The sequence below is a fragment of the Conger conger genome, chromosome 17 (genome assembly GCF_963514075.1).
Source record: "Conger conger chromosome 17, fConCon1.1, whole genome shotgun sequence".
In the NCBI taxonomy this organism is placed as follows: Eukaryota; Metazoa; Chordata; class Actinopteri; order Anguilliformes; family Congridae; genus Conger; species Conger conger.
The window spans coordinates 4,890,939-4,908,305 of record NC_083776.1 but is presented as its reverse complement, the minus strand read 5'-3'; the positions used below and the strand labels follow the sequence as shown (position 1 = coordinate 4,908,305).

Below are 17,367 nucleotides of genomic sequence, written 5' to 3'. Positions count from 1 at the left end.
CTCCAGCCTCAGAGTCTCTGACCCGTCTCCAGCCTCAGAGTCTGACCCGTCTCCAGCCTCCGATCACACCCCCACCTCCCACTCCCAGACTCCCCCATCTCCCCCTCCCAGACTCCCCCTGCCCCCCATCTCCCCCTCCCAGACTCCTCCTCCATCCTCCTCCATCCTTCTCCATCCCCCTCTATCCTCCTCCATCCTGGCAAGGGTGGAGCTACCTCAACTAAATTCAATGTTTTTGAGGAATATGCCAATTAGTGAAATCCCCCCCAACGTTTTTTATGATTATTTCAATGTTCATGTTAAATCTGCACAATCTCTGTTCCTCCCAAGCCCAGCTCTCATTAGATACCCAACCACAGTTGTTGTAATGTAACAGTAATGTAATGATAGCAGTTTTTAGCCTATCATACTCACGGGGTGACATTGGCTCAGGCGGTAAGAGCAGTCGTCTGGCAGTCGGAGGGTTGCCGTTTCAATCCCGTCCTGGGTGTGTCGAAGAGTCCCTGAGCAAGACACCTAACCCCCAAATGCTCCTGACGAGCTGGTTGGTGCCTTGCATGGCAGCCAATCGCCATTGGTGTGTGACTGTGTGTGTCTGTGCGAATGGGTGAATGAGAAGCATCAGTTGTACAGCGCTTTGGATAAAGGCGCAATGTAAATGCCAGCCATTTACCATTTAATCACTTCTTAATGATCTAATAATGATGTGCATTGTGCTTGGCCTGTGGTCTCTTATTCTTCTGCTGGTCGGGGCTCCAGCAGGGATCCTGGGCCCCAAGAGAAGACTGCAGTGGGGCCCCCACCACCCCAGGTCGCCCCCGCCCTGTATGATTACCACACATTTTTTGATGGCCCCGTACATGCATTTCAGCTTCTCTTCCAGCAGTACACAGGTTTTTAATCACGCTTTTTTACTGAGGCAATGGCTGCACCTTACTGTGGCAGGGGATGTTTGTAAATCATGAAAACTCGCACCTTGAATCTTTCAAAAACAATTTCTCAGAGTTTGATATTTTGTTTGTGCTGACAAAAAATGGGCATAACCTCCCCCCCCCCCCCCCCTCCATCCTAACCTCTATACAACACACTGCTCCTATTTCAAACACTGAGTTTGCACTCTGTGCTACTCTGGATAGGAGCATCAGCCACTAATTTAATGTAATTAAACTCTCGCACTGTTGTGCTTTACAAACTCTCAGAACCTTTTCACTTTTAAGTATTGAGAAGAAATAAACGCCCTCTCTGTCCCTCGTCACCAGGCGAGCGCACGTTTCATACGGCGCGCAGACAGAGATCAGAAGCCCTCGACTTTCTCATCCTGGCTCGCGGGGAAGGGAAGACGGAGGCACCCGCGGCCGCGCTCCCTTTAAGACGCGCCAACCGCGTGTTATCGCTCCCTCTCAGGAGCTAAACAAACAGACTGCGCCCCGGAAAAAGCCATAAACTCAATTATCACCATCGCGCGCTATTCCGCGGCTCTAATGAACCACAACACCCGCCGCGCGCCGCGAGAGCCCGCGGAACAACGGCTAATGAAGAGAGACCGATTAGCGCCACGCCAAAGCGCTCTCCGCCCGTCTCTCTCTGCCGTTCGCGAGAGCCCCGGCGTCTCGAGCATCCGTCTCCGCGCTCGGGTTAATTGAGCGTGACGTATTCGCTACACACTGCGCGATCCGCGCGGACCTCTTCTCCCTCATTCATCGTCTTTATTCGCATCTCGTCAGGAGACCGACGCTCTGGAGTTACATCGTCATTTTCAAAACTCTCTTTAGTTTACTTGATTTAGTGCGGAAACTAACTTTAAAAAAAAATAAAAATAAAATAAGACAACAGAATCCTTCTGCAAATATTAATGACCAGCCATTACAGCGTATTGGCCCTCGGTGGCACAGAGCAGGTCTGAAGTCCGCAACGATGCTCCAAGCCTCGTAGTACGGACAGTATACTCTGACCCCAGCCTGCTCCATCCTTTTTAAAAGCTCTCTCTGCTCTGGTGCTTTTCCAGCTCATACTGTACGCTCTGCAGTTCTTCAGAGAGGACTGAGTGGGAGCAATGTGCCACGAGGACTCGTATGCAAATTCTCAGTGACAGCTCCCTGATACTGCTGCAGCTTTCAAAGGGAATGTTAAAGCAAAGCACTTTGAGTAACAAGTCCCGTTGTCCTAGTTTTTTTTATGGATCTTTTTAGTAACCCGAGGCATTGTCTCTCCACCGTTCTGTGTGTTAAACTGTGGGGGGGGAACAGGTCCGGAAGGCCAGGCAACGTGACAAGCCTTACATTACAGTTATTTAACTGGTGCTTTTATCCAGAGTGACATACAGTTGATTAGACTAAGCAGGGGACAATCCCCCCCCCAGGGTTAAGTGGCCTTGCTCAAGGGCCCAACGGCAGCACAGATCTTATCGTGGCCACACCGGGGCTTGAACCACTGACCTTTCAGGACCCAGTCAACCACCTCAGGCACGAGGCCACAGGCAGCCTGAGAGGAGGATCTCTGGCGGAAACAGAGGTAAAACGGGCTGCAGGCACACAGGTACACCTCAGCGCACAGGTCCAGATAAGCTGCTCAACTCTGGATTCCCACAGATTCAGCCCTCATCCATCTTATCTGGTCTGTTGGACTTATATGACTTACAGACCACTGTTCCTTATCTACCACTACCTCCAACTGCCCGACAGCCATTTCACATGGTGTCCATTCGTACAGAAAGATAGCTTCAGGGGAGTCAAACTGGTATAATGGTGGTGTCCCATCAGGAACATTGAGAATACTATCATTTATCAACAGGCTTCTCTCAACCTACCATTGTGCAACTTGCATATAGTATGTCGTGAATGGTTTCTATTTTTTCGGCTTAAACAGGTGTTAAAGTAAAGAACATCCTCAGTCAAAGGTAGAATCGATTTGCCCCAACAGGTAGTGAAACCCATTCTGCTGCTCTAAATATTGCGCGCACTCGGAGACTTTAGTCGAGGATGAACCGGAAGTCCGGTCGTTATCCTCCGATACGAACAAAGTTTAACATGGCATTAAGGACACGACGAGTGAAATAACCATGGCAACAACGCTGGAAAAGGAACGGAGAATCTCGCTCACGTCCAACGCGGGCGATGAGGCGCCCTGCAGGAGAAAGCGGAGCGCTCGAACAGGCAGCCCCCCTTTCCCACACGAAGATGACACACGAGTCACAGAGCTGGGAATCCCTGTCAGCGCGGGGAACGCCGGCGTTCCCAGACACATTCCTCAGGAGAAAACCCGACATTCCCACAAGTCGTGCCACATCCAAAGCCTCGCGGAGAGCGCACTTTCACACTGCACATGGCAGAGATCACAGCGCCCTCATGTGGTGAGATTAGGAAGTGACCCAAGAATTACCCAAGAATTGGTGCAATCTTTATAGCCAAAGAGGAGGCTCATTAAAATGTACATCTAATTGCAAACTCAACCAGGATTAAGTCACAGTGTAAATCAGAGGAAGAGCGCAAACACACGGAAACCAGCCTTGATAAATGAAGCCCCATTTTATTGAGTAATGGTATAAAACAAACAACCTCCCGCAGTCCTGTAAGAATCAAGAGAGGGGTGGAGAAGGGCCACACCCAAACACGACTGGCCCAATCAAAACGGCAGACATCTGTGCTGCATGGCATTTTAAAACCCATTGATGTGAACACAGCAGCTCTAGGCTTTTTATGACACAGCGTGTAGTCACAGTGTAACTTACAACAAAAACATCACGTAAACTAGCTATAACAAGCTGACATAAGCATACATAAGGAGGCCTATTATACCTTTTGAACTACATTAAGTTTTATTTTGGTCGGAAACTTTCCACCTTACCAACTACTTGGTTGAATATGCAACGCCTTTTTTGTCATTTTCTGGCGGGACCCAAATTTGGCATTGCATAATCTTTTTAACAAATAATATTGTTCATAAATAGTTCATAATCTGAATGTAGACAAAAGATTGCGTCAGATTACATTAACATTTTTTAGGAAATGAACATTCAACATTATTGCCTTCCAAGACATGCCTTTAAACTCACACCAAGTACAGGATTCAGTTGAATTTGAAAGTGTTTGTACCCCAGAACAAAAACACTACACAAATAAATAATAGGTGATATAAATAACAAAGGATTATAATAGCTAACAATTGAATGGCATCTAACTTGGCCTACATGAACCTTGACCTAATGGATTAAAAAATAAATAATTCAACAATGTTTACTAAACTAGGTGCAGCCTATTTTTCCTTTCTGTTGACTAACCCAATTTCCCTTCACAGAATGATGCACAACTTGATATTCGTTTCGTCAACATTTAACAATAGGCTATTACCCTACTCTGCAGGCCTGCACATTGAATCTCAGCCGTTTTGCGCAAAATGGTTTTCACGAGGCTTTTGATAACGATAAGGTTTCGATTCGGTTCCATTCTAACATTACACTAATGTTAGGACATATATCAACACTTACGGTTTCAAAACTCGGATTGAACTGCTACAAAAATGTATAAGCGAAGTACAACATTGTGGGGTGATATTGACAAGTAGCCTGACCTATAGGACTGCCATGTAAGAAGTTAGTCTACTACGTACTGTAGCAAAGAAATGGCAACAAAAACTTACCTGTTAAGTAGAATGGCACCTTTGCATCTGTCCTTTGTGTATTCTCTTCTTTAAACTCTCGATACCACATAAGCGCAACTTCGTTTCCAAGCTTCGCTTCGAATCCAATGTTCGCCATTCGATATCACGCTCGGCGTTTCTTTTTTTCACGAGCGGCGTTACACTATTTTGAAGGCCGCGCCCATTGAGAGGTGGGATAACGGTCGTATTTGATGGCCAATAAGGTCGCTGTAGGAATTACTCCGTCGCCAAGTTCCATCCAATCTGATTCAACATTTTTAAGTCAATGTTTTTGAAAGGCACGGTGTTGATATTTTATCTCAGCGCATATTCTAGCCGGCAAAAAAAGGTAAATGTTCCTGCTGAGTGCGCTCATTTGAAACGTGCCAGATATCTTATTATAATTTTGGTCATATCTTGCTGAATTGGGGAGCAGAAAACTAAAGGGAACTTTACGCAGACAGTTCACAGTTTTAAATAAACCTAAATAATCTAAATCCCCCATTTTCTTTGTGACCACAAAAACTACTGTAACCTTCAGGAATATTCACTCCATCAGTCTATTGAAATTTGTTTTAACATGACTTTTTTATTATTATTATTATTTGTGTGGGAAACGAAAACACCAGACCAAAGCTGCAGAAGATGGCGATGATGTCGTTTACATTGTGGAGAAGGTGGCCTTGACCAGCAGGAGCTCCGTCAAAGCCAGGCTGCCTTTGAGCGAACGTCCGGTTTGATTTTCCGAGCACGGAAGGAAGCGTGGCCTCCTCTTGAACTCTCAGAGACACCGATGCTCTTCAGAATAACGGAACAGGCCACCCCGCTGAAAGGACTGTTGACTGGTAAGAGGGGGCGGTTACCTTCCAGGACTGCTGCCTGTCCTGGTCCCACGGTGGCGGAATGACCTCCCGGTGAATGTCAGAACGGCAGAGTCTCTGACCTCCTTCAAGCGCAGACTGAAGACCCATCTCTTCAGGCTACACCTTTCCCTCCCCAACTCACAATCACTGTGATTAGCCTTAGACCGTAATGGCACTTATGTATAGATATCGTTACTTGTATAGGTATTGTTGTTTTTATTGGCTGTTGTTGTATTCTAGCTGCCAACTGTGGTATGCTAGTTTGAATGTTGATTGTACTCTTCAAGGGTTCTGAATTTCTGTATGTTTACACTAGGACTCGGAACTGTACTGTCCTCTCAGGTCTACTTTTGCACTCACTTGTTCTTGTGATTGATTTGCACTTTGTTGTACGTCGCTCTGGATAAGAGCGTCTGCTAAATGCCACGTAATGTAATGTAATGTAATGGGTCAACAGCAGCCAGACTTTTTGTACAATTGTATCTGTATGGTCACGCTAGGACCCGGAACCGTGCTGTCCTCTAGGGTCCTCGTCACACTTGTCCCTGTGTTCGATCTGCACTTTGTTGTACGTCGCTCTGGATAAGAGCGTCTGCTAAATGCCTGCAATGTAATGAGCACAGTCGTTCGGCTGTTTGCCAACATCAGGGCAGCACAACAAGGGCCGATCCGTTTCAGGATTTTACGCCGACTTCTGCTCTTATGACATGATCGAGTCAATTAAATAATTATCTGACGTGTGTATGAGTACCGGCTACAGCTGCAGACTGCAAGTGCATCCTAATGATTTTACTGTGCTCAAGTGCAGGCTTGAACCAGGGTAATTTATAGGGCTGTCAGCAAATTAAAAACAAGGCGATTGGTTGAAACAGAAAACAGTACGCAGACCGGCCCCTGAGGACTGGAGCTGTGCACCCCCTGGCCTGCATCCACACCTGGTGAGAGGCTTGAGGGACACGTTTAATAATCATTAAACAGCAGCGTTTGGGACAGTGCGGAACACATATCAAGATATATAAAAAAAACACAGCTTGCATTCATTGTACATACAATCCATTCAAATACAAATGGATATTTACTGAAGCAATTCGGGCTAAAATTCTCACTGTTACAATGCCAGCGCCCCACCTGGGAAACAGGTGGTGGAATCAGGCTTGTTCTCATCAGAAGTTGTTATCTATCTGGTCACTTCTAGCGCTGTACTTCCCTCTGTGGTTTTCTGGTCCCAGGTTATGGGTATGCACTCTGGATAAAAGTGTCTGTAATGTCATGAATCAAACCTGTGACCTTGGAGTTCTCCAGTCTGTCTGACTGACTGAGTGACTGACTGACTGACTGACACACTGTCTGACTGACTGACTGACAGATTGACAGACAGACTGACTGACTGACACACTGACTGACAGATTGACTGACTGACACACAGACTCACTGACACACTGACTCACTGACTGGCTGACTGACACACTGACTGACTGACTGACTGACAGATTGACAGACAGACTGACTGACTGACACACTGACTGACAGATTGACTGACTGACACACTGTCTGACTGACTGACTGACTGTCTTACACGCTGACTCACTGACTGACTGACACACTGACTCACTGACTCACTGACACACTGACTGACAGATGGACAGACTGACACACGGACTGACTGACTGACTCCCTGACTGATTGACTGACTGACTGCCGGCCATCTCCATGACTCCCAGGGAGCCCCAGTGAAACTTTGCAGAGAGGGCGATGTGTTCCCCTCAGGAGGGGTGTCCGCCGTTTAGCCTGAACAGAAAGCCCTTTAATCAGCTCCGCCCCCGCTGCCAAAACCCTCCGTGGAGGGGTTTGAATAAAACATGGCCTCTGTTTCCCTGCGCTGAACGCTTCTTCATTAAAACTGCCCTCTTTGGCAGCTTCACGTCTCCCGGCGATGATGATAATGAACACTCCCACGTTCATTACGGGACGGGATGCTAATGTGGGCCAGAACCTGGCGTTCCCTGCGGACGGGGAAATATCTAACAGAAAGACCAGTTCATCAGGCGTGGGGTGTTTTATGCCCTCTTCTAAATGCTGCTACTGCTGCTGCTGCTGCTGCTACTACTACACCAACTGCTGGGGCACCTACACCAACACAAAATAAATAATGAAAAGTCACGGGTTCCAGGCAAAAATAGCAAACGAACACTAACTAACTAACAAACTAAAACAGCAAACAGAAAAGGGAAACGCAAAAGCGAGCAACAGCTTTTCAGCTCTCAGTGAGATCTTTCTTTATTTCATAAATCAGGAATACCCCCCTACCCCACTCTCACAACGAGCAGAACTCCAGAGAGATAGCGTGCAGTTCCCTTATGTTCCACCGGGGGCGATCGTCTATGAAAGCCGCTCGATTAGATTTTAGAGCTGATGGATGTGTCCCTATAGCACTTCATCCGAAGTGATCCAGTTTCATCAATACTAACGCAGCTCTTAAAATAATATTTATGATTCACTTTATTCTGCATTCATATTTTACTTGTTTGTTGTTATTTGCGGATTTGTAGAGATGGAGTCTGTTCGGTGTATGGCTTGTTCTTAGGCCATAAACTTTTGTAGGCAGTGTTTTGCCTCCATCTAGTGGCCACACACTAACACTGCATCTGAGGAGCAATTTTTGTTGCACGTTTCTGATGTAGGGTGTATTTTTGCAGTCATGGCATAATTGTGAAATTAAGCCGTCCGACTGAATTTTGATAATATCGTGTGTGGAGTCTCGTGTACTTGGAGGATCGTTTAAGTGCAATAAACTATTTGTGGGTGTTTGTTTCATTCTTTAAGCCTTTAAACCAGTATTGATCTAAAAAAACACAGACCTTGGACAATTTGATGTGTAGGGATGGTCTCTCTCTCTCTTAGCATTCAGCGACGAGCCTCTAGCCATTCTTGTCTGCCCCGTAAGGGCAACCCCGATCGGTTACCTCACCAATATGCACATCCAGCATGAATTTGGGTTGCCCCAACATGCTCATATGCTTTCGGCTGGTTAAATGTTTCATTCAATATTAAATTAGCACAGCACCAAATGTCTTTGTGATTGATTTGCACTTTGTTGTACGTCGCTCTGGATAAGAGCGTCTGCTAAATGCCACGTAATGTAATGTAATGTAATGTCTTTATTGACATAACCTCCATTTTGCCACTCAGCCCGTGAATTACCAGCCTGGACAGAGGCCCAAAATATTCCATGCAGGACAAAATGAACATTTTGAATTTGTGAATTAGGAGCAGGAATAATTTTTACATTCTAAAATGAATTTTTTGGAGAAAACAAAAAACTGATCAGAAGGAACTGTAAATCTACAGAAAGTTCTTATCAGTCCTGGTGACAAATATCCAAGACTATTATTTGTTTAATCTTTGTAATAGCACCAGGCAGAAAAACAGTGCATTGTGGGTAAATGCTGCATTGTGGGTGAACAGTGCATTGTGGGTAACTGCTGCATTGCTGGTCAGTACTGAACATACTGTATATATATATATATATATATATATATATATATATATATATATATATATATATATATATATATATATAGACATGTATATACGTCTATGTGTGTATATATATATATATATATATATATATATATATATATATATATATATATGAATACCCCACACACCACCCCAGATATCCCAGGCCAGTCAACCATATTGAGTATCTCTGTCTTTATTTTCATCAGAACATCATTTTAATAATAGTTGCTGTATTTTCCATTCCTCATTTGCTGCTTATAAATAATTTCATCAAAGTTAGTAAAAAAAAGGTAGATACTGAACTAAAGCATCTATCCTATTACAATATACCTTTATAATAATAGTCAAAATGATAATAATAATTTGCCCTTTACTTGACTTTATTTTAAGGGCCTGTTTATAATTTTAACTGATGAGTAATTGTATGTATTATTGCTTTCAAATAAAAAGGAAACAAACGCGTAGCAGAGCTCTGGTGAAATGTTACAACATACAGACAGGAGTCAGCTGCATAGATCCACAGGACTGAGAACAGCAGTTTAAAAAATCCTGACATTTCTTTAGCCAAAAATGATGGAGGGTGGCACAGACACACACACACACGCACACACACACATACACTGTTTTTATGTAAAAACAAAGCGTGTTGCGAAGGTGGATTACAAGAAAAATACCAAAGTTTACAAAAACAGAGACAGGCGAAATCAGAAAGGGGCAGGTTGTACTATAGTGGCGATGGTGCTTGACTGGGACCCAGAAGGTCGGTGGTTCAAGCCCCGGTGTAGCCACAAAAAAATCTTCACAGCTGTTGGGCCGTTGAGCAAGGCCCTTACTCCGACATTTCTCCAGGTGGGGGATTGTCCTCTGCTTAGTCTAATCAACTGTCAGTCGCTTTGGATAAAAGCATCTGCCAAATAAGAAGCTATTATTAGAAATGTACTGACTCGAGATAGAGGAAATGTTTTGAAATGAACATCATACAGTAAGGTTCCATGAATTAGCATGAACTAATGTAGTTCTGAACTAACTACTGAGACGTTAATATGTATGTGTACATATTTGTATATCATTAATTTATGTAAACATTAACAACAATATCAGCTAATTCCAATTTATATTGGAATAAAATACAGTTAATATATTTGTTAATGGTTAACTAATTATACGTTTATCCTATGGTTGCTAATGTACACATATTTATATAAGGAACACATTAGTTAGTAGCTAACAAATAGATTAACTAATGAAAAGCACATTTCATGCTTAATTAATGTATTTGTATATCAATTAATTAATGCTCACACCGACATTAGTTTGTGCCAATTCATGTACGCTTATTGCATCGTGTGACTACGTTGTGTTATTGATATGATCGCATTGATTACTGATCCAACTGTAGCTAGTGCAATGCCCAGTGCCGCTCACGTTCTGAGGGTCTCTGAACAGCTGGTGACTTCCTCTGCCACACGAGTGGAGAGCGACTGTTCATGTCCTCTCAGACTGTCCAGCGGCCAGGGCATGGCTACCTTTCCCTTTACCTATGTCACAACCTATTATGCCCTCCATATGCGATAAAAAGATTAGAACAATATCCAAATCATCATAAAATACATGCCCTGGATACTCTGTATGTTTGTGGCAAATTGCAGGCCGGTTTCATGGACATGCTGAGATTAAGCTTAATCAGTCTTATAAGGAGAATCTCTATTAAAAATAGAATTTGGAGTCATGATAGCGCCTGTTTTTTTTTTGTTTGTTTTTTTCTGGTAGAATCAGTGTAAGAGATATCATGCCCAGTTCTTTTTGCTTTAAGTTCATTTGAGGCTTAAGGACAGTTTGGTTTTTGGTGGGGTTTTTTTAAATTATTATATCAGTTCAGTTTTAGTGCAGCCTGTTTTTGTGTGAGATAAACAATATTTAAAATATTTACAGAAGTTTCTGGCAACCCGCTGGCCTTTCAGTGGCAGGCGTCGAGGCAGTCAGGAGCTCACAGCTCGCAGCTCGCAGCTCGTGGTGTCACACCTCCAGGGGCTGTGACTTTGTGTCTATTGCCTGATTATTCTTCACGATATTATGTAGAATTTGTGTTCGTAAAGTGGAACCGTTTCCTACAAGGCGTGCATCCTGAGACCGCTGTGCTGAAGGAAAGAAGTAGTGGCAGAATAAAGGCCAGTGTTTACGTTTATAACTCTGAGTAAAGGCTGTGAAATGAATCTGGCCACTCCCACAGCCTCTGGAAACAGCTCTGTCATCCAGCCAGCTTCGGAGGGACCTCAGGTGCGTTTCCTTCCTTTCTGCCACAAAACGAAATGGTGTCGCCCGATAAGATCCGCACAGCGGACGGGCCCTTGAGCGAGGCCCTTAACCCCGCATTGCTCCAGGAGAGGATTGCCTCCTGCTTAGTCTAATTAACCGTAGGTCGCTTTAGATAAAAGAGTCAGCTGATTAACATGTAACGCAACACCCATACCAGCCACTGTGAAGCCAGCTGGTCGTTCTGGGCCACTCAAAATCACACTAAAACTGAAATAATATATATTTTTAAAAAACAGAATGTGTATTACATCTCCGAAGAATATTAATAAATAATAATATTAAAGTACTCAAATGTAAAATTAATTTCTGGAAAGTAGTGGGTAAAGCATGAGGAGATGTTTAACAATATCACTGCTCCGTTAACAGACAACATGAAGCAAGTTAATTCTGTGGTCTACCATTGAGAGAAGAGGTTGTTTTCCCCCGGTTATTTACGTGAGTCTTCTGAGCGCCTCAGACGTATGACAGCCGCACTCCCTTTCCCATGCCAACCCTCCTCTCGTTTCTAAACGGCAGAAAATACGAGTTCACGTGGAGATTACTGTCCATTCGTGTTCCAGGAGAAATCTGAGAAATCTGCACTGCTTGAAGGTGGAAATAATTCCTTAAAACATTACAATCACCCAAAAACTACAATGTTATGGTCCATCCAAAGACGAAAAAATACCACTGGATACAATTTTGAGGAAACCTAGATCTCCATCTGCGAGTTATGTGCGAGAAATGTAGAGTCAGTGAGTCCGAGAAACTATGAAAAATGAATGCATGGATTTTACACTTTAAAAATGTGTATTTAAAATGTGTGTTTGTATGATTTGCATTGTGGGTTCTGGTGTGCATGGGCTGTCCTGGAAGCCATTACACTTTAATTACACAAGATGGAGTGTCATCTGTTATTCCCCCCGACTGCCTCATTTTCCCACAGACTGCTCCACGTGGTTTTTGCCTGGCATTGGGCAATAGATAAAGAAATGCATTATGAAATGATACTATAGTTGTAATAAACTGAACAGATCACTGTCAGGGAAAAATAGTCCCAACCATTTTTTTCAGCTTGAAAAATATATGTTTTGTACAAATTGTATAATAAGGATGAAGGCAAACATTAAAATGTTAATATAATTACATGTTTTATTCAATGTATAAAATTCTGCACTATAATGTAAATGCATCTCTGCATATAAATCCCCTTTCCCCCTCCGTTTGTGCCCCCCATATCCTGATGCCCCAGTTCTTTCACAACCTTCAAAACAGGCCCAGCATCAGGTCTCCCACCCGCAGTACCAACCCCAGCCACTGGGGGCATTCTCTTTTATTCTGACCCAGAATCAACTGCAAAGGTCAAAATGCATTTACAACATTCCTTCCTGCCCAATGCTCGAAGCCCGTGAACTGAGAGCACTGTTTAGCCTCCCAAGAACAGCAGCGAATGTGAACCACCTTCCAGTCACTTTACTTTACTTTCTTTAATTTGGACTGATTAGATTTTTCTTTAAAATAATGTACTTCCTGTTAAATGTCATATTTCAATAAGTTCCAAAACTGCTGAACATATTAAGTACATAGAGATTTTTTTAAAATTACATTTAGATTGTCTCTTGTTGTGTTCTTCAAAGGAAAGTAGTTGAAATAATTACCACTTGCACAAGCTTGTGATGGCCTTCCTAAAGCCCTTCTCGGTGGGTATAAACATTGTCTAATTACACTGGATACTGCAGTGACTAGCATACAACAGAAAGGAGTCTATCTATATGCAGTTTATGTGACTAGAGTGTCTAACAGTCCTGCTCCTGAATTATACAGTTAAGGCGAGTTTATGAAAATGTCTCAAGGTTATCTAGGCAAGAACATCTACAAATAATTCAAAAATAAATATGTGACTGAATAAATGGCAAATATTTACCCTTTATCTTTAGATTGTTTAATACACCAAATAATCTGTTTACCGATACACACAATTTGCATATCCCATCATAAATTAGACTGGTTTTTGGACCATATATTTAAAATCCCTATTTTCTGATTTTCTTTTAGCTCTATGGTTTTAATAAAATCATCGCATGTATTTTAGATTTTCATAGTCCATCATGTGCAGTTGTATTCTCACCTGTGAATCAGGAATGTAGTGCAGTGTTTCGGTCAAAAGCAGGGTTGTTTAATAATTAATGCTGTTCAGATCGCTCTCTCTCTCTCTCCCTCTCTCTCTCTCTCTCTCATCAACACTGGAGTTAAGAGTGAATCTACAACCTCCAAAAGAACCGTGAGTTAAGCAGCACTGTGTCTGTTTAGCGTGAGAACCTATAGGCCACCCAGACTCGTAGTGAGCCATACTTGCAACATACTCTGGAGTCGTACTGAATAACAACGAACTGAGACGGTGGAGTGGTCCGGGTGGTGACAACGAAATTAATTTGTGTCACAATAAAATTATTGTAAAAAAAAAAAATAACAATACATACAACTCCGTTTTAAAGTTGTTGTGAATATACCTTGGAGTGCTATAAACTACATCTGCTTGTGTTTGAAAGAGCCACAGACATGCTTTTTGTCAGAAGCAGAGTGGTAAGCCTGCCTGGTCATTTCGGCAAGCACCCCCAGCGTGTGATGGCAATGAGTGAATGACTTATGTGACAGTGGTTTGTTTTTAATGCACCCAAGTACATTTTGCGTGGACATTAAATGGCTTCCGTTTGCCTTAATGGGCATTTGGACTATTTGCATTTTCCTGAACAGTCGATAAGTTGTAGCGTTTTAATCATAGTTCATTTTATGAGCAAGGTGCAGTAAATTGAAAATAAACTTTCACTCTAATTGAAACGTACCTTGTATCGTAAATGTAGAAATGCATCCATCTTCCAACTCTTCCATTTGAATTTATTGTTGCTCGTTTAATCAACAGATTCCGGCATTACAACCACTTTCGTCCAAATACACGGAGCAAGTGCGGTGCCGTGCTTGTTCGCTCTTTCACATCGTATGCTGCCGTTTAAAAAGGTTTCCTGGTGCGCCACGGCCACAGTGGTCATCCCGTATGAACGGAAAGGAAACGGCATAAAATCAGCCCTTACTGACCGTTTCTGTTGCGCGTGCAACTTCACGCTAAAGACTCCTCTACCCTCTGGCGCTGTCGTTTCTCTGTAGAGATGGGCCATCATCATCATCATCATCAGCGAAGCCTGCTAGTTTGACAGACTGTCCGAAGCTACATGCATATCTGTAACTTAAAGGTGTGCAAAGGAGAGTTAGTGCGTGTGTGTGTGTGTGTGTGTGTGTAAACGTTTTGTAAGCCCTTTTTTCAATGCAAGATTGTTAAAAACAAACCAATGAAATTAAATAACGACCCACTTCCATCTACTTCTTGGATTCACGAACAGATCTACACACAGGTCTCAGGTAAGCTAACATAAGACAAGAGTTAAACCTTTCTCATTTTCATAGTAGTGTGACATGGCATTAAAACCGACACACAGTACTCCGCTATACTTTTGAGCAAAGGCCCCTGTTTTTTTCCCCCCCAAGTTGCTGCTCATTTGGACTAGGAACTCCCATGGAAGTAAAACGTGTGAGGATGGACGCATACACTACCGGGACCTGCAGGGACCACGTGTAACTACACAACAGAAAACAAACAAGACTAGCTTTTTGAAAAATGTACTTGAACATTGAAAAGGGTTTTCAAGCTCTCGCCAAACTGGACAACCTCAGTTCCCATCGTGCGCCAGTTTCCGTTTCAGCCTCATTTTGACCCTTTTCCTGTGATGGGTGGTGCCACGCCCAGGATACCTTCCTTCCCTCATCGATGCCTGGAGGGCAGCTGCTGTCTGCAGGAGGTTTACCTCAGCCACTAACCTCGTCTGTCCCCTGTTGCTGAGCTAGCGAGCTTGCGAATCTGCTACTGTTCGTTCTCTCGTTCTGAAACCCGCTGCCTGGCGGGAGTCGCTGAGGGACGGAACGTACCTTGGGTGAGGGGCCACAGGAAATGATGTCATGATCCGTACATGCAGAAACCAAGGTCACAGAGAATGTCAAAGCGTGTGCTCGAACGTCTTTATGCCTTCTATTATGAAACACATTTGAAAACACGGATGAACTTCTGTGTGTATGTGTTAGTGTGTGTGTGTGTGTGTGTGAGTGTGTGTGTGTAGGGATGTGTGAGCTTTTCAAATGATAAAAACAACCCAAAAAGACACATGGGGATATACAAACACAGACATTTGTTTGCAGGTGCACTTTTGACTTTCCTCAATCATATCCCAGAACCACCCTCTTTCACCCAAAAACTTTATGACAAACAGAACAAGCAAAGATACGTTTCCCAAAAAAAAAAAAAAAAATCTGTCGCAATCTAGTGCAAAATAAATCCAGAACTGTCAAACGCAAATCTAGAAAAACTCTGTGAGAGAACTCGGTTCTAGAGAAGCCTCGTTGTTTACGCTCCACAAGGGCGGCGATGGCGCGCTGTTCGTTGTCGATTCCGGTCGCACGTCTCTGTGGCCGCGTTCGAAAGCGCACAACTAACTAGCGTACCGCTAGTACTACAACTCAGGCCGATCTCCGTGGAAACGTAGTACCAGCAGTACGCCGAGCGTGCGGTTCCGAAAACGCAGCCTTAGTGTTCATCTCCCGTTTCCTCCGCCTCCGTTACCCAGAAGGCTGTGCGGCGGGCGTGGCGCAGGGTTCCTGGGGGGGGGGTGGGGCGGGGTGGACATGGCTCTTGGCGGGGGGGTCGGGGGGGGGGGGGGGGGGAAACCCCCCCTCACTCCTCACTGGGGGAGGTCTCCTCCATAGGGGAAAGTGGTCCCAGGTCCAGGCCGAGGCCGGTGGAGTTCTGCGCGGCGCTGAGAATGACCGCAGTGTGTAGGAGGACCAGGACCAGCGTGCAGAGCTTCAGCCTGCTGCCGCACAGCCTGCAGGCTGCCGAGGAGCTGACGGAGGTGCGGTGCAGGCAGGCGGGGTGAGTCCTTTGCGGCGCCGCCCCGGCCGCCGCGGCCCGGCCGTCGGGCGGGAAGTCCCACCGCACCGCGCAGCACTCCGTCTCCACGGCGACCGCGTGCCTCTCCCAAAGCCCTGAGGAGGAGAGACGAAAACCCCCCCCCCAAAAGTCAAATAACGAAACGGTAAACGGACTGCATTCGTGTAGCGCTTTACAATTGGTGCCTCTCATTCGCCCGTACACACATTCACACACATACACGCTCATGGCAATAGGGTGCCATGCTTGGGGCCAAGCTGAGCTAATGGCGGGTTAGGTGTGTTGCTGAGGGACACTTCCACACACCCAGGGCGGGGGATCGAACCGGCTGCCAGGTGACCGCCCTTACCTCCTGAACTAATGTCGGCTCCATTTTTAAGGCATTGGGCCGTTCCAGGCCAACTCCAGGAGGCTACACCACAGCACCTCCTGGATGTTCCTCTTTTTAATGATGGTGAGATATAGAACTCTTGAAACTTTGAGCTTCATACTCTGTTTTGTCCGGCCAGTAGAGCAGTTTGAATCAGGTATCACGATGGAAAAACGCACTGCAGTAAGGGAAAGCACTTTAAATGTGATTTTTAGAGGTCCAGAACTTTGTGAGGAAAAGCACTTTAAATGGCTCTCCCAGAAAATAATAATAATAAATAAATGGAGTATGAAGCTCAAGTTTTCAGGAGTTTTCGATCTCATAATTCTCTACCAGCATCCTACCAGGTGTGGAATGGCCCGGTTTTCATTACGTGTACACACACCACTGGGAATCATAACAGGGATGGATGGTATGGTAATACTGGTGTCATTATCTAGAACACATAACATCATATTTAAATTCTAATTTATTATTAAACGGAGAGCATTAGGCTGAAGGGTGTTTGGTGAAAACAACAAATGAAAAACAACTAATACAGAAGAAGTTCCGATGACCATGATTATGCTTTTTTGAGCACATTCCTCTGTGTGTAAATGTACTCCAGTATGTTGTGGAATTTATCCGGCAAATCGTAGATTATTGGCCAATGCCCGTAAGTCCTCTTTTAGCTATTATTGGTCGATAAC

General features: G+C 44.2%; 1 protein-coding gene across 1 annotated transcript in view; it reads right to left on the bottom strand.

The window, feature by feature from the left end:
- Positions 1 to 16,092: 16,092 nt before the first annotated feature.
- Positions 16,093 to 17,367, bottom strand: part of LOC133116867 (NALCN channel auxiliary factor 1-like) — a 115,978-nt gene continuing 114,703 nt past the window's right edge. The window contains exon 4 of the mRNA XM_061226867.1: positions 16,093 to 16,403. Coding sequence (XP_061082851.1) covers positions 16,093 to 16,403 — 311 coding nt within the window. The remainder of the gene's footprint in view (positions 16,404 to 17,367) is intronic.